General features: G+C 37.0%; 1 protein-coding gene across 1 annotated transcript in view; it reads left to right on the forward strand.

Annotated features, from left to right (window-relative positions):
• Positions 1 to 27,272, forward strand: part of COL25A1 (collagen type XXV alpha 1 chain) — a 465,859-nt gene that overhangs the window by 403,010 nt on the left and 35,577 nt on the right. Inside the window, exons 19-25 of the mRNA XM_073804997.1 lie at positions 7,676 to 7,738; positions 11,985 to 12,053; positions 12,856 to 12,900; positions 14,395 to 14,439; positions 15,414 to 15,491; positions 22,369 to 22,413; positions 26,605 to 26,649. Coding sequence (XP_073661098.1) covers positions 7,676 to 7,738; positions 11,985 to 12,053; positions 12,856 to 12,900; positions 14,395 to 14,439; positions 15,414 to 15,491; positions 22,369 to 22,413; positions 26,605 to 26,649 — 390 coding nt within the window. The remainder of the gene's footprint in view (positions 1 to 7,675; positions 7,739 to 11,984; positions 12,054 to 12,855; positions 12,901 to 14,394; positions 14,440 to 15,413; positions 15,492 to 22,368; positions 22,414 to 26,604; positions 26,650 to 27,272) is intronic.

A 27,272-nucleotide genomic window follows, 5' to 3' on the forward strand; every position in this document is an offset into this window, starting at 1 on the left:
GTAATAAATATCATGGAAAGCATGACTTGATTTACACTGGTATATTAGAGGTTTTTTAGACAGGTTAAAAAAATAATATCTTTTACTCCTTTAATTGATAATGACTTATGAAACTAAAACAAATGGTAGTAAATGAAAAACCAGAGATTTTTCTGTGGACAAGAGATAATCAGTTAGGACTTTCTGTTCACTATTCCATTTAACAGATGGTAGGTTCTGGAAGTTTATAGGGAAACACCTGGTGAGCCATTTCTGTATGAATGAAGCTGCCTCTTCATTCTTACCTTGACTAGTAATTCCATCTACATATTTGATGACTCTTCTCACCCCTATGAAAGACATCCTTTATGTAGATTTGACAACAGAGTATTAAGTGAACTGTCCCGATGGCCATTTAAAAGATAAAGTAAGATCATCTAAAATACTTTCTTGCCATATATTAAATGTGAGTTTGAAGAAAAATCAGTCCAGATTTTATTACGGAATTCCAAGACTTAATGACTTAATGGTCATTGTTAGATTTCAGAAGGATCATGGTTTTAAAGAACTTCCTGGTTTTTCCTTGTGTTTTTATAATATAGAAGGCCAGGTTTTGTTGCCTTCTTTGTTGGTGAAGATAGTAATTGTTTGAGTTATTTGGAGGGTTTTTGTTTTGTTTTTTGGGGTTTGAGGCCAGAATACATAGAATTTAAACTATCTCAATAGGCTGTTTAAATTTTTTAAAAGTAATAGCAAATGAGTTGAGCAAAAGTGGCTTCAGTCAAAAATCTTACCTTTGCAGCATCTTCCTTTTATCCTTCCCACCTTCCCATAGCTAAATCTTCTTGTAGTTTACTTCATTTCTCTGTGTACATATTGCCAATTTATGAAAGAAAACAGAGAAGGAGAGAGAGGGATAAACTCTAATACTGACACTCTAATCATCAAGGGAACTTTTTGTTTGGTGCAAAAAACAGGATCATTTTTCAAATATAGCCCGTATTAGTTACTATGACTTATTTTAATTGAGCTTTATACTACAAGATCAAAGTTGTGGCTGCTGAAAGCATTAACTATAGTTGGAAAGATCAGTGTGAGACCATTAGGCCTTCCTGAATTGGTCATGTGTAAGTACACGTTTGATTTCAGCTATAGCTATTCTTTGTAGATTTGTTTCTGCATCTTTATGTGCCCTGGCTGTTTAAAGCTTTCATTCAAATTAGCAAAACCTGTGTCAGATTTTCAACTAGGTCTGTTTGCTGCTGTTTCTCCCAACAGTTTATTACTAGACCTACTAATTATGCTTTATCCTGAATTAATAGCATTTATTCTTCCCAACGTGAATCCCAGTTTAGCTGCCAGAACCACAAACACTTCATTATTCATCTTTTCTACCAGCTCAACACAGGAAGATATGTTACTGTCTTGGAACTGAGACCTAGTTTTTTAACTCATGGGTGGTGAGCTAATTAATTGATGTTGAGAAGAAACAAAGGACATAACTCATGAAACAACTCAGGAAGAAATCAGATGTAATATTTAAGATAAGACCAGAAAGTTTTCATTTTGAAATTTGAAGCTGCACCAATGCCGTATTGCAGTAGCATGAACAGAGCTGAGATTTCTGTTTCTCTGACAACCATCTGATCGCTGGTAGGCATGTGGTTTGGGTAGCAGAATTTGGTGCCAGCCATTACTTGTATTTTAGTGATTAAAACGTTGGATTGTTTTAAAGGTTCTGATGAAGAGTGTTGTATATTTTTTATTTCCAGGCTTTGGTTAAATCACAGCTCTGTATTTATTTTAAGAGTTAGATATTTCATTGTTTATATTTTTCCATTTATCATAAGGGTAGATCTAGTTGGACATTGCCAGGACCGGTGAAGACAAAACAACAACAAAAATAGCAGATTATCCTGGGTTTAATTGTTCTCGTCATGGTAGAGGAACAGAACATTTTAAGATGCTTGTCCCTCTCCATTCTTCCTCTCCTCTTGTCTTGTCTCCCTGCTAGCTGGTTGCTTTCACACTTTTGCTTTCCTTCCACACAGGATCAACAACTCCAGTATGAATGGAATCCCAATTAACTTTGTAATCTTGTTCTCAATGATAAGAAAAGTAAAAACCTAAAATACTATCTCACTTGAGATAGTGAGTGAATAGGTAGAGAGGTGAAGGAAAATTTAGAATACATATATATATGAAATTATATATATATATATATGAGAAAAAAAGATTAAAGTGGCTGTGAAGTAATTAGTGCTCTTAACTTATTCTTATGCTATTGATTGGTGCCTTGGTATTCATGGCAAACCAATGTTTAATGCCTGTGCCTTTCCTTCATTTATCTTAGCCATTTTTTGGTTGTCACTTTTTAAAAAAGCACTAACACATCATACTGAAAAGATGAATATTGTTTCAGAAAAGGTCATATTTTAGTGTTTTCACTTTAATGGTAGAGCTATTTTACTTGCAGTTTACCTGTATAAATCCACGTTTCCCTAATTATGACAGCGAGCATCTGCCCTTTTCAAAGGATCCCTGCCTTACGTTCCCATGTTATTCCAACAGGGGCTCACTCAAATTATAATTGGGTTTTCTAATTTGGGTAATTGCCTTGTAAATAAGAAAAAGAAAAAAAACTCTACATTTAATTGTTCCTTCATTAAAAGTCTTATAAGAGCTTAGTTCCATTATAGTTCCAATTTCCTCGAGTGCATCTCTCCCCCACCTTGTCTATTCAGAAAATACGTGTGAATAACTTCCAATTTAGCAATCTCCTATTTCCCATTGATTATATGAGACTAGATACGTAAAAACGGCTCTGAGAAGCATCATACAGTCCAATAAAAATAGTTACTTCTCCTGTGTATTGTCCTGAAAAATTAGGTAACCTCATTTTGGTGTGGTTTGATTTACTTCAAAAAATGATTTTGCAAAAATGTCTTGTGTTTGAATCATATTTCAGCTGCTTTCCCCTACCTTCCTTTGACTCAGTCTCTTTCCTCTCTCCTGGTTAACTAGAACTGTGACTAAAGTGGTTTAACCACTTGCTTATTCTTTCAATCACATTAAAGTATTTGTAGAATCATAGGTTGTCATAGCCTTTCTCCTAGACATTTTAGGAAATTCTAGGACCTTTAAACTCTACATCAATCCTTGCCAAAGAGGCAATTTTTTTTTTTTTTAAGGATTACATTTATTTAGGGAAATTTAATAGGTATGACCATTTTTTCTCCTTTCCCTTTCTTACAGGAAGAAACTCATTCTTAGTAAACCTGTCATTTCTCTACCTTACACACGTTTCGTTTTGCAATCCTAAATGATCTGGCAGATGGATATCGTCTCATAAAACGATGATATAGTCACATGAGAAAATTTAGGGTTACTTCTTGAAAGGAGTTGAAGAGGTATTGAGTATAACCCCATACAGTTGTAAAGAATCAAGAAGTCACCATGTATATCACTAATTAGCTGCAGAGGTGTTATAATACTACTACCACTAATAAAATAATGATAGCTAGCATTTTTGAGGCTATAATATAAGAACAACAATAACATTTATTGTTTACTTACTTTGTTCTAGAGGTGGTGCTAAGTGCTTTGCTTGAATTATCCAATAAGTCTTGACTAAGTCACCCCTTAATGACACCAGAACCTTTCATTATTTGGCAACTCAGGATCACAGCCTGCAAAGCCAGGCTTTAACTCCATTCTGTACCTTTGTACCAACAGTTCTCAAAGACTTAGCCTCAAAACCCTTTTACACACTTAAAAATTAGGATTGAAGGAGTTTTTATTTATGTAGGTTATACCTATTGATATGTCTGTATTAGATATTAAAACAGAAATTTAAACAACCCATTATATGTTAATTAAATAACATTTTTATGAAACACAACTGAATTTTACAAAACAAACAATCAGCAGGAAGAATGACATTGTTGTCTTCTTTTTTTTTTTCCAAATATCTTCGATGTCTGGCTTAATAGAAGGCAGCTGGATTCTCATATCTGCTTCTGCATTCAATCTGTTGCAATTTGTTGTCTTGGTTAAAGCATATGAAGAAAAACCAGCCTCATACAGATATGTAATTGGACATGGGAAGATTATTTTAATAGCCTTTCCATGAAATTGTGTTATTCTTTTCTTTGATACTACCCCAAACTCTACAAGTAGTAGTTTCAACTTAAAGTTTAGGTGCAATGTGAAATCTGAAACCATCTCAATGAATCAATCTTTCCTACTCTGTACACTAAAAATGGTAAGTGAAAAGGCACTCTGAGAACCTCTGGTATAAGTCTAGGAAGGTAAGAAACAGTCCAACCAGCTCAAGACCATGCGTAGACATATTTATGCCTTATTTCAATAATTGTCTTTCAAGCCTGAGACAGAAAAGAGACAAATGATTATTTCCTCCCAACCCTGCCAAGATATAGACAGGATGGAGACAATGTCTCTAAAGTAATTGAGAGCTCTGGCATTAAATAAACATGAAGCTGTGATCCTAAAATTAAGTATGCTATTGTTCCCCTTGAATAAATTGAAATAAGAAACGAATCGAGATGGTAGATGCTTTCTTAGAGTGGCATGATAAAGTACCACTAATCATACTCAAAGCCTTTAAAATAAGCCAGTATTAATAATGCTAAAATTGTTGAGTGTCCAATGCATTGCTAATTTTATATCTTGAAATAAAAATGTTCACCCTGAACATTCTGTATAAAGGAAATTGCTATCCATTTAACTCAGGAGGACTTAAATACATTAATGTTTTTAAAAAGGAAGAAACAACACTTTGGTCACTTAGATCACAAAGCCTTATTTATTTATGTGTGACTTATGAAACTGCATGCTTCAACTTTTTATAAACTAAGCACTAACCTAAATAAGAAATACATTTTTGCAACATTTACTCTTTTTTCTTCTCTTTTATTAGTATGCTTTAATGGTGCTTCTATTTGCTTTGCAACAGTGAAATCATTTTATTTCTACTTGAAGATTTGCAAGAGTCTTGTCTACCTGTAAACTTTCCACCTATTAACTTGCATTATATTTTCATTACAGTAAGTTGTTACTAATGATACACATGAACTTTAATACAGCTTTTTTCTTGAGGGTGGAGAGGGAATATTTATGTATTTATATAAATCATTTTATTGGGAGAAATGTCTTACTTGTAAGTAAGTATATTTCTTATGTTTTTTGTTTAAAATAACAAGTTAAATTTTTTTTATAAGAAATAGAATGGTCATCATTGAGTTTTCTGAATATAGTTGATTGTCATTTTAGACGATTAAGAGATTGATCCAAAATTATTTGTTCAGATTTTCCTCTCCGTTAGATGTAAAGCTATAGAGACAGGTAGAACAGAGTTATAGAAATTTCACAAACAATAAACCTAAAGCATTCATTCCCCTACACTTTTTATTTTCTTAAAGCAGTACCATGAGTATAAGAACTAGAGATAATCCATTTCAGTTATTTATCACTGTTCAGCAAATTTTGCGGTGCTGATATCCTTTGGTTCCCTGCCCAACACCAAGGTTTTATACAGCATATTAAAAAAAATCATTATTGCAGAAATATTTCATGACACTCTAACACTTCTTATCAAACATCCTCTCTGTATCTTCCTGCTCAGCTCCGAAAAACAAATGTTGAAATATAGCTACCTTAGAAAAAAATCAAATATGTCAAACAACATTAGCTACTGCTCCAGAAATAATCCAATGGGGGGAAACAAATGAACAAACAAATCCCAGAAAACATGGGAACAGAGGCATTATGTTTTTGTTTTGTTTTTCTTTGCTTTAAAACTTCGTTATAGATTTCAGGAAGTTAGACTTTTACATTTGAGCTCACGTTGTTAAGAAGAAAATAAAACTTTATAGTTTATATGTGAACACTGGTGTCAGGTGTTTTCTGATGCCAAATACCTGGTGTCTTTTCCAACACCAGTTCTCCAACTCTGATTCTCTGACACCAACTGCATGTCCTACAATTCAATCCTATTGTGACACTAACTACTCAAAGTTAGCATCAGATTCCATAGGTTTAAGGGTTCAGTCCCATAAGACTGCCCTCACTTCAGACCACAATTACAGGTACCACCCACCTCACCCTCTCCGCCTTACCTGGACTTATGTCTGACTTGGCTACAGATTCCAGGGTACTCACAGCCACCCTCTGCCACTCCCACTCAAGTTTGATAATTTGCTACAGTGACTCACAGAACTCAGGAAAATACCATACTTACCATCACAGTTTGTTATGAAAGATTAAAATGAGCAGCCAAATGGAGAGGTACAAAGGGTGAAGTCAAAAGTGTCCTGAGGGCAGGAGCCTCTGTCCCCGTGGAGTTGGGGGGTGCCACCCTACCAGCACATGGATGTGTTCATCAGCTCAGAAGCTCTCTAGTTCCCACTGCTTTGGAAGTTTTATGAAAGTTCCATTATGTAGGCGTGATTGATTAAAGCATTGGTCATTGGTGGTTAAACTCAATCTCCATCTCCCTCTCTGGAGGTGGTGAGAGGAGGGGAAAGGTTGAAAGTTCCAACCTTCTTATCACAGCCCCAACCCTGAAGTTGTCTAGGGGCCCACCATAGTCACCCCATTAGCATAAACTCAGATATGTTTGAAAGGGGCTCGTTAAGATAACAAAACATGCTCCTGTTACTCTTATTACTCAGGAAATTCCAAAGGTTTTAGGAACCAGGAACAAGACCAAATATATATTTTTTATTATACCACAACTGGGTTTCCTCCAGGTGGTAGAGAAGAGATTTTGAGGCTGGGCAAGAAGAGATATTTTGCTTTCCATCTAAACATTACCAAATCTCTTCCCTAGCCACACCCACTGTATCAGTTATCAATTGCTGCCTACCATACAAGCCCCCCAAATGGGAGTGGGTTAAAACAACAGTCCTCTCACACTTCTGGAGGAACAAGAATTTGAGCATGGCTCAGCTGGGTACCTCTGTCTCAATGTCTCCCATGAGGATGCAGTGAAGCTGTCAGCCAGGGCTGTGATCTCATCTGAAGACTCTACTGGGGTGGAGCATCTGCTCCCAAGTTCATACATGCGGCTCTTGGCAGACCTTAGTCCTCACCATGGGGACCTCTCCATAGGGCTGCTCATGGCAGCTTGTTTTCCAGAAAGCAAGTTGATTCAAGTGAGAGAGAACAAGGAAGAGTCCCCAGGATGGAAGCCACTGTCTTTTTATAACTTAGTCTCAGAAGTGATATCCCATTACTTCTGCTATATTCTCTTCATTAGATATGAGTCAGTAAATCCAGTGCACACTCAAGCAGAGGGGTTACGCAAAGGCATTGAATACCAGGAGGTGGGATCATTGAGGCCCATCTTAGACGCTACCTACCACATCCACCCTAACATAATGGATCTTGATTTGGTAAATGATAAGAAGCACTGGACAACAGATGAGAAAGGAAATTGTAAAGACATTTGTCTTGTTTCTTTGTCACTTTTACTTTCTCAAGCTCCTCCAAAGCTTTGCTCAAAGTACTGTGGCTGATCAAAACCAGTTCTGATTAATTTTAGAGTTAGTAGCTGGATCTCAGCAAGAAGGCTATATATAATCAAAGGAGTAAAATCCCAGTAGAAGGAAATCAGTCTAACTTTACATATTTACTGTCAAATATGTAATAATCTCATATGCCCATTTTTTTAAAGGGAGAACCAGGTTTCATTGGTCCTCAAGGAGAACCAGGCTTACCAGGGTTACCAGGAACAAAGGTAAACGTAGTGTTTTTCCCTTCCTTCCTTTCTGAAATTTTTGATCGTATATTTTTAGTCCATTATGTTCCTTAGGTGACCAGATATTTTTGCCTAATGGAGAACTAAAGCAGCTTAGCACCTATTCCTAACACTTCTAATGGGAATACCATGTTAAATAGAATAATAGGAAGTTAATTCCAGAAAGCCTTAGGCAAAACAACAGGATGGTGGAATACATTCATTGTTCCCGTTGTCCCCCAAATTGTACCTAAATTGATATGATGCTATTAGTCTCCTGGCCATATGGAAAAGTGAGGGAATTCTGAGGAGGAGAGGTAGAACTCATTCACTCCTGCCCCTCGTTACCCATTTTAAGACATACGCATAAATCAAACATTATTACTATTCCCCCATCACTCCCTAGATTGCAAAGGCAAGTACTGACGTCATATAGATTCCTAAGTGTCTCATCCCAAAAGGATCCATCCTGAATAACGTCTGCAGAAAGATTCTGTAATGAAAACCATCTCGTGATCTTCCACTTGGCAACCTGAGAGAGGGCCCTAAAAGCAAAATCTATATGCTGCCATATAAAAAACTAGGTTGCTGTGGACACAGTCAGAGCCATAGTTCCCTTTTTATCTACCCAGTAAGACATAAAAAGGTACAGCTCTGAGGATGGAACTTTATTCATGACAGACTCATGAATCAAAGAAGGAGCAAAATTAGATCAAACTACTTTCTTTTATTTTTAAACCATAGCAGTTTTGCCTCAATGTGTATTGCATTCAGCAGAAATAAGCCAGGATGATTTCCAAGAGCTCGAGAAATATGTTCATGGTTTGTTCTGACAGAGGAGTCCTCATTCCGCTGGTCAAGAGAAAATAACTCTAATCCTAGTCAATGGAAACTATGTGTGGCCTAAAGGGAGACTAAAACTCTGTCGAATTTATGTAAAATTACTGCTTGCTCAGCAATTTCTTTTTCACATAATGAGCTGTCAAGCTTATTAACAAAATATGAGGAAAGCCTGTTTTAGCCTGAACAGATGTACACACGAAATGCACTTTCTGGAATAAAAAGAGCTAGAACAAAAGAATAATGAGCATTCTGTGTTCATGTCAGAACTCTCGTATTTATTCAGGCTTGCAGCCTCAGAACCAGGTAGAGAAAGAGGATTGCTTTGTGGATAAGCACAAAGAAACGGGAAACCTGGTCAGTGCTGGAGAGGACCGGGCGTGAACATGATCTCTAAATGTTTGTGGCATTTTGTTTGCTAAACAGGGGAAAATAGGAGAAACACAGACTGTGGAGTGTAGAGTTCAGCCCTAAATATATTTTCTTTTGTTCACTTATTTTAAACTCTTCCACAGTCAAAAAAATCCAGATGTAGAGCCGTAAAATCAACATTAATTACTGTTCATGAAGAACCCAGCCTGATTTTACAGAACAGATACTTTTATAACAGATACTACTCTGAACTCCCAATAAAAGTAAAGACTGTACTGTAACTGTTTTGTATTTCCACAAGAGGGATATGAATAAGAAATTCATTTAACAATATTCTGAAGTTAATTTTCAGCTGAATTACCTATCTAACATGAAATTGGTATCATAATGGAAAAGTCATGATTATTTAAAAATCTCTTTCAGCCAAACACTAGTCTTTTACCGGTTGCGTAGGCAGTCTGGATTTGTACCAGTAAATTCAGATTTTAAAAATAAACTAAGTCTTCATATTTTATCCCCAACACAGTGAAGAGAGATCATAATGAAGAAATACGTATAATTGCATCTAAAAATCTGTTTTATGTACTGCTGTATTCTCAGCATCTGTATAGCGCCTGAGAGAAACCTCCATCAGTCTAAAGAAATAGGACTTTATTATGAATAATTTAGAATACTTTGTATAATATTGTTTAGTCATTAATTCAACACATTTTTTTCCAGACATTTTTCTAGTATTTGAGAATGGGGAATAAATGCAACAAAAACAGTGTCTACTCTACTGAAGCTTCCACTGTAATATGTGTAAGAAAGGGGTGGAAGAAAAGAAAAAAGTACACAAATATGTAATGTAATTCCAGAGAGAGACTAATAAGCAACTGATTACGGGCATGATGATAATAAGTGATTCTAGGTAAACGTATATAGACTCCACTACTCTGGTAAATACTACAGAGAAATGATTTTCTAAAATTTTTGTTTTTCTCTAAAATAAGATTATAGTTACCATTTTAGAATTCTTCTGTAAAATATTAAGAGCAACACCAAACATGGTATATACATATTTAAATAAAAATTCCATATACCAGCAAAAGTGCTTCAGTCTCTAATCCCTGGAAAATCCCTCTGGAGCACCTTTTCCATCTCCTGCATCCAATCAAGTCCCTTGTCTTTCTCTCAACCTCTCCATTGTCCCACCCCCTTTTGGTTCATGCTGAGAAACCTACTGAGTCTTCTTCATCCTGGCCCTAATCTATCCCACCTCCCCTGCAAAACCACAAAGATTTCCCACAGTGGGCATGATACAGACAAAGATCTTGGAATTTAAATCCCTACATCACCCATAACAGATCGAAATCCTACTTTCTTTTCCTTTCCAAGACGAATCAGTCCTTCAGTGAGAAGGGTGCCTCCCTCATCCATAAACATACCATCACCAGAAATCAAAACTTGTTTGATTATTGAAATTCTACCCATCGTGCAGGAAGCTGAACACTCTCAAGTCTGTGTTCAGGGAGTGTAAAACAGCACCATCTTCCTGAAGGGCGATTAGCTAGCTTTTAAAATGTTTATACTTTTTGACACAGCCATTTGTCTAGCAGGAATTTATCCTAAGAATATGACCAGAGATGTGCAAAAGATTTACATACAAAAACATGTATGCAAAAATTGGAGACTGACTACAGTCAGTTCTGTATTACAGCTCTCCCACGTTAAAGGCTTTGGGCAAGTTATTTAACCTCTCTGAGCTTCAGTTTCCTCATCTGTAGACTATGGATACTAACACCTTTCTCATTTGTCCTGGGGATTAGATAGGATAATGCATGTAAAGTGTTGTGTGCAGTTCCTGCACTCATCAATAGCACAGTTATAAACAGTGATAATTATAATATACACCCTACCTCATCCTTCAGGATATGACCCAAGTCTCACCAAAAGGAAGTCAATCTGGACCATTGAAAACCCTGTGGAGTTTCTTCTTCTCTCACATATGGCCTTACATTACTCCTTAACTCTTTTTTGTTCATGTGGATCTTTTCTAACTAGAGCACTAGCTCCCTGTGGGCAGTGACCATGCTCATCCTTCCCAGAGCTATAAACCTAGTAAAAGCTGTAACACCTCTGGATCTTGTACAATGCCAAGCACATTCCGTTTCTAGGTTATGAAACCAGTACTCTAATTTTCTCCATTTTACAGAGGAAACTGAGGCTTTCAGAACTTAACTAACTTTCCCCAAAACACAAAACTGGTACGTATTCCAGAGCCAGGAGTAAAGCCCAGAAAATCAAATTACAAAACTCGGCACTTAGCCATTTTGCCCTGCTTCGGAAGATCTTAAAAAGTTGCTGCAGACTGAAAACTATGTCCATGCCTGTTGTGAGGTATTAATGATGGCCCTTATCAATTCCCTTTAAAGGTCTTTCTGGGACTTCCCTAGCAGTCCAGTGGTTAAGACTCCAAGCTTCTAATGCAGGGAGCACTGGTTCGATCCCTGGTCAGGGAACTATGATCCCACATAGGGCGCGGCCAAAAAAAAAAAAAAAGTCTTTCCATTTACCAACATAGGCATCTGACAGGCATTTACCAAACCATTTCTTTGTCTATAAAACGGGAATGAAAATGCAAACGTTGAATTTTTTTTTTTTTTTTTTTTTTTTTTTTTGCGGTACACGGGCCTCTCACTGCTGTGGCCTCTCCCGTTGCGGAGCACAGGCTCTGGACGCGCAGGCCCAGCGGCCATGGCTCACGGGCCCAGCCGCTCCGTGGCATGTGGGATCTTCCCGGACCGGGGCACGAACCCGTGTCCCTTGCATTGGCAGGCGGACTCTCAACCACTGCGCCACCAGGGAAGCCCTGAATAATTATTTTGATTATTAAATGAGATAATCCATGTTGAGGTTAATACAATGCCGAGTATGTGCTAAATAAATAGTAACTTTCTGCTTTCTTTGATTTTATTCAACTCACTCATTAACCTACAGGGACTAGCTGGGGGTGATAGGGGGCGCCATTTACCTATTTTGCGATTTGTGACAGGGCGACCGTGGGGAGGCAGGGCATCCTGGAAGAGGGGATCGAGGGGAGCCTGGAGCCCCTGGACCAAAGGTCAGTTATTCTCACACTGGAAAACAACATTCTCTGGTTTGGAAATGTGTGCCACTTACTTTAGAACATGCAACTAAAATAAAATTATTCAAGGGGTATTAAAACAGCCAAAATCACAAATAATTCATTGAAATTCACACCAATTCGTTATTTTCTAAAAAGGGTTTTACAATTCAACTTTTCCAGTTTACTCTGTTCTGTTCAGTCAACAAATTAATAACACATCCAAATATAAATCAGGAGGTACTGTCACACTAACACCTTACCACTCGATGGATATTAAAACCTACTGAGGAAGATGTGGAACCGTGTTGTGTTAGTTTCTATGGTAATTTGATGGTGTGTAACACCTTGAAAGTATGAGAGCTAAGGATTTATTTGACTGTTCAATCTATTCCTCTCAACTTCCTGCAAACTAGTATGGTAACACTTTATTTTAATAACCCATCCTAGAGACACAGGAAATGATTTACTCTTTGATGAAAAGGAAATTTATGCAAACACTGTTGAGACTAATGAGAATTAGTCACAGAACGCTTCCCATCCGCTGATGGGTGGGCAGTCTTCAGAATTATAATGGCATGAAGGTTGGTGGAGAGACCAGGGAGTGAACTAATGATACGGTGATAATACCTATGTTCAGTGTTGTAACAGCCTACATTATATGGAGTATACTGAGGCAGTTAAAATAAAGTGTTTCCATTTTTCTGTATTATCCTGAGTCACTGCTAATTTCTTTTTTTTCTGTTCTTATCTCCCTCTGTCATGTTCTCTTTTTCATCTTCATATTCTTCTATAATAGGGGAAACAAGGTGAATCAGGAACTAGAGGCCCAAAGGGGTCAAAGGTCAGTAACTGGGCAACCATTTTAATGTAACATGAGGCCATCATGTAACATGTGTCTCTTCTACAGAGAATCATGTTTTAGATTAAACTCTTTCACACACTGGGGTTGCAGTAATTTCATCCCTATGATGACATCTCAGAACAGTTGGTTTGTTTCATCTTGTTTGTTTTTGTGTTCTGTGCTTCAGACCATTCTTTATGAGAAATTGTATTTCCTGTTTCATATGTATAGCTTATTTGGAAAAAATTAAGTACTTTACTTAAATTATATACAGTATAATCTTATTTTTTATTTCCGGGCTATCTTTGTGATAAATGTTCAGATTATACTTTGCTTTCAAGTCAGTTGACTCCCTTCATTCCATTAAAATTTCACCACTAATTGAAACTCTCTCCTTTATCATGCTCTTTATATAGTACCTGCAATAATCTATATACTACTAGCAGAATCATGTTATTAATCATGTTATTAATCATGCTAATAATGTGGAAAATGGGGAAAACAGCAGAAATTAATAATTCCCCATTCATAGCAAAATTTTATTATTATGGTCAATGTTATTAGCATAATGTGGATAGAAAAATTATAATCCCTTTTCCTGCTCATCTTCGTTGGTCCTTATCCAGTTTATAAGAAAGACATATAGAAATGCTTTGAATTCTATTTAGGAAAAAGGCCCTGTAAGTTTTAGGCTGTTTTAAAGAACCTTCAAATCTACCCAGGTTCAAATCTCTTCTCCAAAATTTCTGTTTAGACTTCTGAAAATTTTGAGTGTTCTCAGTGATGCATTTGCAGTTTGAGGTTTCGATGATTCCTGGTGTCTCTTGGCGGGGATGGGAGGTAGTCATCACACCATAAATGGACATTTAGAGACTTTTCATGTTGCATTGAAAAAAAGAGAAAGCTGTGTTTGCCCAGATCTTGACCTTCAGCCCCGCCAACCTGGTCCAGCTAGCTGCTGTCCACTTCAGCACTTTCTGAGGGCTAAGAGACCTATACCTCTAGAAAACTTTTCCTTAGATCTTCATCATCAGAGGGAGGCCCAGCTGGTGACCTTTCCCTCCTAAATCTCCCTGGAATGACTTCTCAGAAAACAGACAACCCAATTAATTGGTTGCCTCTTTTCCCCCTTGCCCCAAATCTCTTCATATACAGGCAGGAACATAGCTCAGTCTGAGAGGTAAAATCTTGCTCTGGGTGTCATAGAAACCACTTGCTTTGCTTTTCAAGGTCCCTAGGAAGCAAGTTACCATATGTATTGTTGTTTCAAAATACTCTGTCATCTGAAGGGGGAAGTTTAAGTTACTTCGGGGGGCATCTTAAAAAGCATTTGCCATGTCAGTGGTTATTGTATTTCTAGTTGTTATTTTCCACTTCAGAAGTTCATATTAAAAGTGTTGCTGTATGGTGTTAAATACATCCTTAGATTTGAGATATTTCTGGACTGTTGGCCTCACTACTAACTCGGTTTTCTTCTCTTTTCACTGGGGAAAGGGTGACCGTGGAGACAAAGGGGACTCTGGAGCCCTGGGACCAAGGGTGAGTGTGTCTCATCTACTCTTTTGGCCTCCAACAAGCCTAGATTTGAAGTGTGTGTCTATGTGGCTTTTCACAAGGCACTTGGACTAATAATACCCAACAGTAGCGCTGGACGTAGACTACTGTGACTATTCCTGCTACTCCCCCCTTTCTTCTTATTTTTTATTGTAGTCACCAGGAGCACTGCGTATATAGACTGGAACACGTAAGATAAGCCCATAAGGAGAAGGTCTAAAGAACTCTTTCTATCTACTTCCCCTCTGCCAAATGAGCAATAGCAAGCCCATAGCCATCCACCTAATAAAACTTTCCACTTTTCAATTAACTCAATTAAAAAGAAAGCAATAGTCCATATTTTCAGAACCTTTTTAAAACACAGGCAGGGAATTAGGACATGACTAATGGAAATTCAGTGGCAGAGCTACTGAGTAGGATAGACATCTTAAAAATATTTGTTCCCTCCTTATAGGTACTGTTCATATATATATATATATGTTCCCTATTTGCTTCCATTTTAATGGAATTCTATTCCTGTTAGGAAAGCCAAGCATTTTCTACAGTACAGTGTTCCATCTTCTTAAAAAATGAAGAAGCAATCTATGAGGTGTAGATGAGGAGAGAGAGGTCAGGAGTTGCTTTAATAAATGTGGATAAAGCCAACAAAATTTTGCAAGTCAAATCAGATTAGCCTACACATTATAATTTTTAGGAAACAGCTTTTGAGATTGAATTGTATTTCTTTTTTATCCAATTTAATATATGTAACCTACCACAGACAGGAAGTTAGAAGTAGTTTGCCTCCTTTGAAATAAGGACAAACTTTGAACATGATTATTTATTCTAAAGTACATTTGGGCCTTAGTCGGGAATCGATGGTCAGAGAGAGCTGTTCGCTGCTATTTCTGTTTTCGCCACAGTCCCTTCTTCATCCTAGCCTAACCCCCGTGCTGTTCTCTTGGCTGATTTTTTCATAGGGTCCACCTGGTCAAAAGGGAGATCAGGGAGCCACCGAGATCATAGACTACAACGGCAACCTCCACGAAGCCTTGCAGGCAAGTGACTGCTCCCTGCCTTGATACAGACAATGACGCTGATGAGACCCTTGTAATGTGTGTAACTATCAGCTTCCACCCCACCCGCACCAGATCTCAGAGGGCTCCACCGCTCAAAGCACACCTTCTCCCTGATCTCCTGAACCCATCTTCTTCTCCCTGCCCCAGTTTATCCTCTTTATTTCCTAGCATTTTTCAATCTTTCCTTCTCTTTCCCTTCTACCTTCAGATGTGCTTTAGTCAGTCTCATCTTAAATCTTGTACTGGTTTTGCCAAGCTTTGTCTCCTTGCTTGATACATGAACCTAGCAAAGCCATTAAGAGCCCTGTGGCTCTGGAGTTTGAGCTGCCTGGGTTCACATCTCTTGCTTACTAAGTGCATGAGCCTAGGGTTGTCGTGAGTAGATGACTAAGTACATATTATACACTTAGAACAGTGCCTAGCACATAATAAGTCTCTTATAGGCATTTCTTGCTACCGCTCCTGTTCAATTCTTTTTCTTCTGTTAACAAAAGCCATAGACTGTGTGGCTTGTCTCCATCACCTTTGCTTCCTATTTATCCTCTTAATACTTAGACTCCGCATTGTAGCTTGTACCATTATCTTGTTGAAATTTCTCTTATAAAGGTCAACAATAACCTCTAGGTCAAGCCCATTGTACTCATCACTCTTGACTTGTACGTGACATTATACTAAACCACCTTCCTTTTGAAACTCTTTCTTTCTGGTTTCTCCAACCTTCTACTCTCATTTCTTCCAGTTTTCTTCTTGGATGGATCCACTCTATTTTAGTATTTCCAATTTCTCTGTCCACCCCCTAATTCTGGGTATTCTCAAGTCTCTGATCTTTTCTTGGTATAATCACTCCCTTTGTGTTCTTTCCCATGATGCCTTCCAAGTCTTTCACCTCCAGGTCTGATCTGCATATACCTCTAGCTTCCCAGGAATATTTCCACTGTGGATGCAACACTGCCTTGTCAACTCTCACCAATACATACAATTATACTGGTTACCTTTCACACCTACCAAATGATTCCCTTTCCTAACTAACCAGTTTCTGTTCATGAATCCACAAGTTTTCTAATTTCTTGAGATGGAAACTTTAGTGTCATTTAAAAACTATTCTTTGTCCTTCATCCTTTATATCTCATCAGAAGCTACTGTTTCCTTTTTCAAAGTATCTCTTGAGGCTGCCCCACTCTCTCCGTTCCCGGCTAGGTCTACATGTTGTTTATATCAGATCTAACACCGCAATGAGCCCTTAACCAATTCCTCTACCCCTAGTGCCTCCTTGCTCTTCTAATCTTTTCCTATATATCACTCCAAGGTTAATTTTCCTAAACTATCACTATTTTGATGACTCTAATCTGTTCGGAAACCGAAGTGACCCTCTTGCCTACTCTATCAAGCCCAAACTCCTCCATCTGACTTTTAAGGCCCTATAACCCTGCCTTTCCTGTACAGAATTTTTTATTTCTCCACAACATATTTATCATATCTATAAAAATAACGATCTTTTTATCTGGTTCATCCATTTTCTTTCATTCATCCATCTAAATCCTATCCAACTATTCACTGCTGCCACCCAGGTGAATTTCTCCTCTGAATCCTTTTAAATATTAGCAGTCAGGACCCAGTAGTTTAACATTTAATTATTCTGAAATTCCACAATTTACTTTAGTTTTGCCTCTTACCAGATTGTAAATTACTTGTTGACAGGAAACTCATCTTATGCTTATTTTATCTCCCCCAATGTGTCTGACCCAGGTCTAGGCATGTAAATATTAAATAAATTTATTGGTTGAATTCGTAAGTATACTTCATTCATATGCACAATCCATGTTTTTGCTTGAAAGCCAAATTAGTTGTTTTAAATATTTTCCATTTTGTACTTGTTTGATTTTTTTTCCACCCATATGATTTCACTAACATTATCTAATTATGGTAGATCTTCATTTCTATGGGTCCTTTGTTACAACTATCATTTTTAAATAGTAAAGCATTTATTAAATAGTTTTTACAGAATCCATCTTCAGCCTTGTATTTTTCTGTTCTTTTTATTCTTTTTCTTCTGGTAAAGCACATAGAGACACATACTTACTGCTTAGAGAAACATTACTTGGGCAGTGTGTTCGATCAACAGCTTGAATTAGGGTTCCTCAGTGCAAGTGGACTAGACTCAAGCAGTAGCCTCTGGGCTGTTGTCAAACTCTAGTTTGACAGTTTTTCTAAATTGTTCCCTTTTTCCCACAAGTTGATAACTGCATGTATAAAGAAAGAAAGAACAGGAAGTTTTTGTTACTTACTATGTTGTCAGAGTTCTTACTTCTAAAATATAGGGTCACATTTTTCATCTTTATTAGCAAGATTGTATATTTCCCTTAGACTGCTTCCAGTGGCACCATAATTCTTACAACTGCCTTTAAGAGGTATCCACTCTCTTATCTTTCAAGATATGCTCCTATGTTATTGGCCATGGCCATTTTCTGGAAAGACTGTGGAAGAGTTTTAAAGCCTTTACATGAACAGAGCCTGGCATGAAGCAAGCTACCCTCAGTCTAAAACTGAAATCTGCTTTGATTTCCCCTCTGTTACTAACTAGCTGAGTCACTTTGGGGAAATCACATAATGTATCTATATTTCATTGATCTGATCTGTAAAATGAGGATGATTTGGAATGGATTTTTTCTAAGAGTCCATAAAATCTAATATTATGCTTAGGGTTATTTTTTTAGGAGCTCCTGAATACTCTTTGTTGATGTGCCAAAATGCACTGTACTTTTTAAAAAAATCTAACACCTACATCTTGATACGAAAGAATAGATGTGCTCAGTTTCTTTTTTCACCTCGAGTTCTATATAACTGTAAACCAGTCAGCATCCATCACAGCCAACTAGTTCATGTTTATACCTCAACCTAAAGGTTTATTATTCTTAGGGGGGTTGTTTAGGCAACTATGTGTTGTGCTTGTAAATAGCTTATAGGTTTTTTTTTTCACTTCAAAACTATTTGTTTTTCCAATATAGTACTCTAGTGAATTAAGAGTCGCTAATAAATAAACTAAATAGCCATTAGATTGAGAGGAAGGAATAGACATTTGTTCTTCTAGTTCTCTAACCAGTGATGGATATTCAGTTTTGCAAATTCCATTTCACTATTGCCTCCTCTAGAAAAAATCTGCCCCAAAATCTGGATACTTAGATAAATAAGTGCATATTACAATTATAAAAATATCACTTAGAAATATAAAATTTTACTGTTGACTCTATTGAAAATTGTTACAGGTATACCTCCTTTTATTGCACTTCACTTTATTGCAATTTGAAGATACTGCATTTTTTTTACAAATGGAAAGTTTATGGCAACCCTGTGACAAGCAAATCTATTGGTTCCACTTTTCCAACCGCATTTGCTCACTTCATGTCTCTTTGCCGCATTTTGGTAATTCTCACAACATTTCAAATTTGTTAATTTTGATTATATTTGTTATGATGATCTGTGATCTTTTTTTTTTTCCTGGCTGTGCCGCATGGCTTGCAGGATCTTAGTTCCCCAACTGGGGATCAAACCTGGGCCCATGGCAGTGAAAGGGCTGAGTCCTAACCACTGGACCACCAGGGAATTCCCTGTGATCAGCGATCTTTGATGTTACTATTGCAAAAAGACTATGACTCTCTGAAGGCTCAGATGATGGTTAGCATTTTTTTAGCAATAAAGTTTTTTTTATTGAAGTATAGTTGATGTACAATATTATGTAAGTTCCAGGTGAGCAATACATAAAGTGATTTACTGTTTTTAAAGGTTATACTTCATTTATAGTTATTATAAAATATTGGCTATTTCCCTGTGTTGTACAATATATCCTTGAGCAATAAAGTATTTTTCGATTAGGGTATGTACACTTTTTTTAGACATAATGCTATTGCACACTTAATAGACTACAGTACAGTTTAAACAAAACTTTTATATGCACTGGGAAACCAAAATTTGTGTGACTTGCTTTATTACGACATTCACTTTATTTCGGTGGTCTGAAACCCTAACCCGCAATATCTGAGGTATGCCCGTATTTACATGAGCATTTGTCGTAAGCCGTTTATTTTGATTTTTATTTAAGGTGGTTATGTTTCCACAATTAGCAGTAAAACCTTTCATTTCCTACCTGAAGCTTTTAAAATTTCTCAACACCATATAAACTAAACCTCTTCTCTAGTGTAAATCAGGGGTGATTTTAAGCTTGCATCATTATGAGACGTGAAAGAAAATAATTTTTAATTCTACAGAGATTCACATAAGCATCTCAGAGAATAAATCACAAAGCATCCTGCTAGCCTTCAACCAATTTACAGCTTCTTTAACTCATGCCTCCCATTTCACATCATGCCTCAGTAGAGAATGACATGTCTTTCTCCATCACTACCAAAAATTCTGGTTTTCAAGTCATTACTGAAGTTCAACAGAGAACCCTGCTGAGTTTATGTAGTTTTAACTTAGAGGAACGAGATATGAGAAATCCAAAGTGAGCCAACATGTATAGGATGTCTCTGAGTGTCTGCCCACTGGTTCTTCAAGATGGCAGTTAAAACTATGTTTTTGAGTAGTTAGCTTAGTTTTCTATCATTTGTTCTTCTGTTAACTGGGTGGAACCTGCCGTGTATAATTTTTAGGTCTCACAAATATAGTTATTTAACAAGCTTATTTAAACCCCTTCTGTTATAGTTCAGTTTCCAATAATAGTTGCTCTTTTATTTAGGCAACTCATTTTAAAACATGTTGTTATCCTTGAACTTTAAAAAAGACAAACTAGTTTTGTGCTTAGGTGGAAAATGAATCATACATGGCTCAGGTTGGAAAACCTCTGAGACTTTAAATTTTAAACTCCTTCCCTCTCCAAGGTTTTATGTTTTTGCTGTCTAGTTAAAAATGTTATTTATAATTGGAAAGTAATGATAAAGAAATTATTTCTACTCTATACTTTTCTAATAGCCTTTTTTAAATGACTCATCTACCCATATAGGAGCAAAGAAGTAGCTTTCTCATAATCGTAAATTCAACTCTTGGTTTAGGTGAATCCCTTAAGAATAAAATAAGTAGTGCCTTATGTTACGTAGATATGATGGTATAAAAATCTGGGCCTTAACTTTTTTATAACCTTGCCCCAGTTTGTGGCCGTTTTGCCTTCTATCTTAGAAGCACTGGTTATTTTTTCCTACCCTGTCTTCTCTGAAGCTGTAATGACCGTGATTGATCTTATCATGGAATACAAACTTGAACCATCTGTACACGGGCATAAATGTATTGTTTTCTAAGGGATGATGCACCATATCACTAAAAACTCAAGTGTTTGAAGTGAGATGGGTGGATGATGTTAAGATTATTTTTTACAACAACGACAATAGAAAACAGCACCAACACCTTGAATTAGAAATTGGAAGGGAGCAGTGGAAGACAAAAAGATGGAGCTAAACCGATAGTCACAAGTTTACATGTAATTGGACAGTGTTTGTGTAGGACCAGAGCTCCTAATGGAAAATGTTCTCTCCCCTAAAATCGCATAAAGTGGTACAGGCGTTACAGAACTTTTTGTACAGCACTTAGACTAGAAGATCTTAAAACAAAAATGGTTTGTGGATTGGGGATTGGTTGTTTTAGAAATTCATACTTTGAGAGAATATATTTTGGTACAGTATTCAAGCCCTTTACATTAAGAAACAAGGCGAATCCCATGTCAATTCCTGTCTTAGTCATGGCACACACACACAGACACACACAAACACACAGACACACACACGCTAATTATAATGCACCAATTGAGATACAAACTAAAAGAAAAAAATATTACTTATACAATGAGATATTTCCGTTTTCTCTAATCAAAGTACTCTAGAAATGGAGTTTTTATGAATAGGAAAGTTTCTCAGCTCCCAATTCTGCTGACAAGCCACCAGTGTACACCATTTTACTTCATAATTTAAATCAGTGAATTAAAGTGTTGACATTTCTTTTTTCTTTTTCCATAGATTTTAAAATAAAATTCTAAAAAGAATTTTTAAAAGAATTTTTACAATCTATGGTATTCGTTTGAAGATACGTTTTCAGGATCTTGTCAATTCCTTATAAGACGTCAGTCTTGCCAAAATATATTCAAAATCTTATTTCAGAAATGTATTACTGTACTTTGGCACACAAATTAGGTAACTCTGTCTTTATCAATACATTTTCCCAACAGAGAATTACCACCTTAACAGTCACGGTAACTCCTATTGCATGATTTCTGTGGTTTGTGACTTTGTAGTCGGTGTTGATGCATGCCGGTCATAATGGTACTAATGTAGCCATTGTTTTTATCTGATAGTTAATGTTATGTTTTCTTATATTAGTAACCTTTTACAACATTTGCCCCAGTTGAATCACTTTGTCTGCTTAGTAAAAAAGTCAAAAAAAAATTTTATTGTTATTTTTCTTAAAAGTCTTTGGCTTTATCTTAATCATATGGCTTTGTTCTTTAGTGTTTGGGAAATCAAAGCCTTTGTGGGGGGGCGAGGAGAGAAGTGTTTCTAGAAACACAGGATATATTAGGAAGTTAATTCAACCCCAAAAGATGTATGTGGGACATGGCAGCAATTTTACATTGTCTTACAAATCAACTCTAGAGCATTATTTTAACCTAAATGTGTTGATTTTTTTCTGCATATAAGTAGGTAGTTTTTATAATTCTGTAACCAGTGAAATGTTTCCTCTTTGCATATCAATACTGGAGGATATTTGATTATGATAGAAATTAGGGAGGTGTGGAGTGTACTTAGTATTTAAAGCATACAATTTATTACAGATACTATCTTTTAAAACTTTAAAACTTTGTCTTTTCTGGATTTAGGGTCCCCCTGGACCACCTGGACCTCAAGGACTACAAGGGCCAAAGGTTATTCTTTATTTTACTTGTTTCCGTTTACTACATATGGTGCAGAGAATCCCATATTAAGTATATGTATCTCTGAAAATCAATCTTACAAAATACTGGAGGAGCTGAGATCAACAATATTGCTTAAGAGAGCTGAGAATAGAAATAGAGCTGAGAATAGAAATTGAGGTCTGGGACTTCCCTGGTGGCGCAGTGGTTGAGAGTCCGCCTGCCGATGCAGGGGACACGGGTTCATGCCCCGGTCCGGGAAGATCCCACATGCCACGGAGCGGCTGGGCCCGTGAGCCATGGCCGCTGAGACTGCGCGTCCGGAGCCTGTGCTCCGCAACGGGAGAGGCCACAACAGTGAGAGGCCCGTGTACCGCAAAAAAAAAAACAAAAACAGAAATTGAGGTCTGGGCTGAAGGAAGAGGGATCAGAAAAAAGAAAAATTAGGAAAGAAGGGAGAGAAATAGAAATGGCATTAAATTTAGAAGGAGGATATTCAGATAAACAGAATATTAAACAAAGGAAAAACAAGTTTTACAGAAATTGTAAGTGTAAAGAAACACTAAATGTGGTGTATGGAAAAAGGCAAATATTTAAATTGAAGGAAAATTTACTCTGACACCAAAAAAGTTCCTTTCCTTAAATCCTTTCATAATAAAAAGAACAAGAAAAGCTTCAGCATGACGCATTCACAAATGACAATTTTAGGAATCACTTTCAGTCATTTTATAACACATCCTGCTATATATTCAAACATTCTGCCATTTAAATTTCATCTAATAGAACATACCAACTATGAACAGTAGAAAGCAAATTACTTGACTTATCTAAAATTTACTGGTAATGTTAGCTTTTTCCCTCCAAACTTAAGCTTATGAAACCACGTTCGATCAATTAATACATGGCCAGCGATTCTGGCTTTTCAGAACTGAGCTACGCGTGTTGAAATACGACTTTCATCATTGGGTTTTTTGTAGGAGATTCAAGTGGTGTCAAAATCCATCTTTTGTTTATGCCTTTAGGCAGTTTATTTGCTAAATCTACCTCATACACACACATGCACACACACCACATACACACATATCAGCTTTTGTACTTTTTCAAGATACTTAAAAACTGAAAGCTAGCACATAGAAACAATTATTTTTCTATTATTAAAAGGAATATGCAGTAAAATATTACTGAGGTCCTTGGCTATGTGAGATATATTTAGAACATAGAGGCTAATTTCAAACAGATTTCATGTATAACATTACTGTAAGTTTGGGGATTTTTTATTTTCTATTTCTCCACCACATTCTGCTCCCTAAGAGATATAACACAAAAAATGCTCCAATCATATGCAGTCTTTATCCCTGGTAAGCAAGTTGGCCTGGATCCCTATTCTTTAGTATCTTGGTGAGCTGGACTAGAAAACCTAGAAGGAAATCTGTAGATTCCTTTTTCCTCTGTGTAGTGTCAACCAAGGTCTAAGTTCCTTGCTTTATGCCCCCACTTGACTAAATCTCCGGAAGCAAAATTGTCCTCAATGCTAAGTCTGTACCTTATTCCATACAAACCTCAAAGCCTTCTGGGACTTGACTCTTCTTTATAGCCCAAAGGCCTACAGAAGCCCCAAAAGCACTTGACCCAAAGAAAGCTACCTAGCTACCTAGCCAAGAAAGCTATATCATTAAAACCTACATCCCCTGTGTTTTATAATCCAATTGCTATTCATTTATTAATTACATTAATCAACAATTAATTTGGGGCCTCTATTCCATGGTAAATACTGATATCTAGTAAAGATACTAGGATATAGCAAGGGGTTTTATTTTATTTATTTATTTTTGGCTACGTTGGTTCTATTGTTACTGCACGCAGGCTTTCTGTAGTTGCGGCGTGCAGGGGCTACTCTTCGTTGCAGTGCACAGGCTTCTCATTGCGGTGGCTTCTCTTGTTGTGGAGCACGGGCTCTAGGCGCACGGGCTCCAGTAGTTGTGGCTCGCGGGCTCTAGAGCACAGGCTCAGTAGTTGTGGCACACGGGCTTAGTTGCTCCGCGGCATGTGGGATCTTCCCGGACCAGGGCTCGAACCCGTGTCCCATGCATTGGCAGGTGGATTCTTAACCACTGCGCCACCAGCGAAGCCCAGCAAGGGGTTTTAACAAGGAGCTTTTAGCCCAGGGATGGAGAAAGGCAAGTAAAGGCACAATTATTAATAAACAGAGTAAGTGCATTGGTTAAGATGTGTACAGGAAGGCTCCTCTCTGCCTTGGGGTCAAGGATGACTTCGAGCTGAAACTGAAAGGCAGGAAGAAATTGGCCAAGTGAATGTCTAGACAAGTAGGGTGGGGGAGGGTTGTTAGTCATACTCCCTTACCTCTTACCATGCCACCCTTCCCACTATGCCAGCACTCTGGCCCACCTCGTACATGCCACAATGATCTTGTAATTGAGATCTTGGCTTAGTTGATACAATCCTTCATGCTTTCCATTATCTCCCCTTGAGAAGGTTGGGATAATTGCCGGGAGTGGTGCCTATGACCAGGAGTCAACAAATTCAGCACGAGACAAACATAAAACCCATTCTCACTCAGGACACACAGCCTCAGACTGAATGGAAACGTATTCAAATTAGCATTCCTCCTTCCTTTATCAAACAAGGACTGTTTGACTTCTTACACATCAAACAACTCTTTACAAACTACTTTTGGTGGGTGCAGGATAAATGAATAACTCATGAATTATATTTTCCTTTAAACATTTGTGGGTCACATTTTGAAGGGAAAAGCATAGCAACCATTACTGGACCCAGAGTGCTGACAAGTATTCAGACTGCATGAAACTAGGGCTTAGCCAGTTGCATCCAACCTTAACAGACTTGTTGGTGGCAAAATAACTGTTGCCGCTACCACAAAGAGCAGGAAATCTGGAATTTTTTAAAAAAGGGTTTTTTTCTTTTTTTTTTTCATGTGTTTGTCATGCCTTCCTTTAACATTTGGAAGGCTCAGATTTCACACTATGACCAATAGCTCTTAAAGTTCTAACCAGGGAAAGCAGCTCTAACCATTTCAATATTGTGGTTTATAACATCACCAAACAAGCCTTTCTAGAAAAATACAGCCTCAAGTCAGTTCCCTTGGAAATCTGTCTGCGAGGCAGGCTACTCACACACTCCAAGGAATTGTTTTTACAAAGTTTCCGAGGTGTGGGCATCAGAGAGATTTATAATGGGGTCTACATAAATGACCCATTGATATAAAATAATACCTTGCCTTTCAAAGAATTTGTTCAGTACCTTTCCGATTGAAAAGTAACTGGACATTTGTTGTTTGAATAAATCTCTAGCACATTGTTTAAATTTGTCTTTAATGGAACATCTTCAGTTAAGAAAAAATAAATCCATCTATTTTGGGTTTGTCAAGGGTTCTAATAAATCACAATATGAATAGTAAATTCAGTTCGTTCCTAGCATAGTATAGGAAATTGAATTGATCCAAAAGTAATTTTCTGTGGATTAAGATATTATCTGATATATTATATCCTTCAGTGAGGCTTATCTGGAAATAGCACATTCACAATCATTATGAATTTGTATTCACGGTTCAAACATTGCCAGGTTAAATATTATAAACATATGGGGCCTTTCATTTTACTCTTTCTTGAGTTAACTACCGTGTTTTTGCTTTTTTCTCAAATTAGAAAATAAGAGAAATCATACAGAATTTTAAGGAGGAAAAAATTAACTAGCTGAGGCGTATAGGTTGTTCCTGGAGGATATGGTCAGCCATCAGATGATTTCAGTTTTCTTTCACCAAATTCTTATAGTCTGAATCTCACATGAGGGGAAAAAATAAAAACACTGAATCTTAGTGATATGTAAGTATTATTATACATAATATTCAAAAAAATGTTATTTTGGAATTCCCCAGCAGTCCAGTGGTTAAGACTCTGGGCTTCCACTGCAGGGGGTCCGGGTTCGATCCCTGGTGGGGGAACTAAGATCCTGCATGCCACACAGTGTGGCCAAAAGAAAAAAAAACATTATTTCACTTTGTATAGTCATGTGGTATGATGTAATAACGTACTTGAATTATGATGCATTTGCTGAAAGTTAAATTGTACTGTTACCAACTAGCATCATTTTTTACCTCATTTTTACTTAGTGTAGTATGCTACCAATAATAAATAAGAAGCTAGCCATCAATTTTTATCTTAACAGGGAGAGCCAGGATCTCCAGGAGTCCCAGGAGTTGATGGAGAGCAGGTAATTTTCAAAGACATATACTGTCATTTAAAGCATCATTATTGATGACCTTTTGTTATAGGTTTGAAGACCAAAAGGTATGAGTGTTGATTTATGATATTCTCTTTTTTTTTCTTACCTTCTGTTCTAGAGACTACATTAACTTTAAAAAGCAATTGGTTTTAAATTAGGCATTAGTTTTCTTTGTACAAACATGCAAGTTATATGATGCTTTAGATTTGCCTTAATAATCCCTATCAATCTACCAATGACATCTCTGTGAATTTTTATTAGACTTGTAAGATAATTACCAATTTAGTAAGAATTGCCTAATTCTTGTCAGTGAATACAAGTAATTCAAGATTTAAAGCTGTGACGGTAGTTTCCACAAAATTAGATATTGCTTACATGTGTAATTTTGACATTGTTGTCTTTTCCCAAATAAAGATTGTACCTAATTTTCTAGATCATTAGAAAAGACAGAAACAAGCAGGACACTTGTAGCTTTGTAGAATATGGCAGTATCTCCGAGGGTTTCCCCTAAAACAGAGGTTGACAAACAGTTTCTATAAAGGGCCAGAGAGTAAATGTTTTAGGCTTTTCAGACCATAGACATTCTCTATCAGATTTTTTGAATGCCACTT

The sequence above is a fragment of the Tursiops truncatus genome, chromosome 5, assembly GCF_011762595.2.
Source record: "Tursiops truncatus isolate mTurTru1 chromosome 5, mTurTru1.mat.Y, whole genome shotgun sequence".
NCBI lineage: Eukaryota > Metazoa > Chordata > Mammalia > Artiodactyla > Delphinidae > Tursiops > Tursiops truncatus.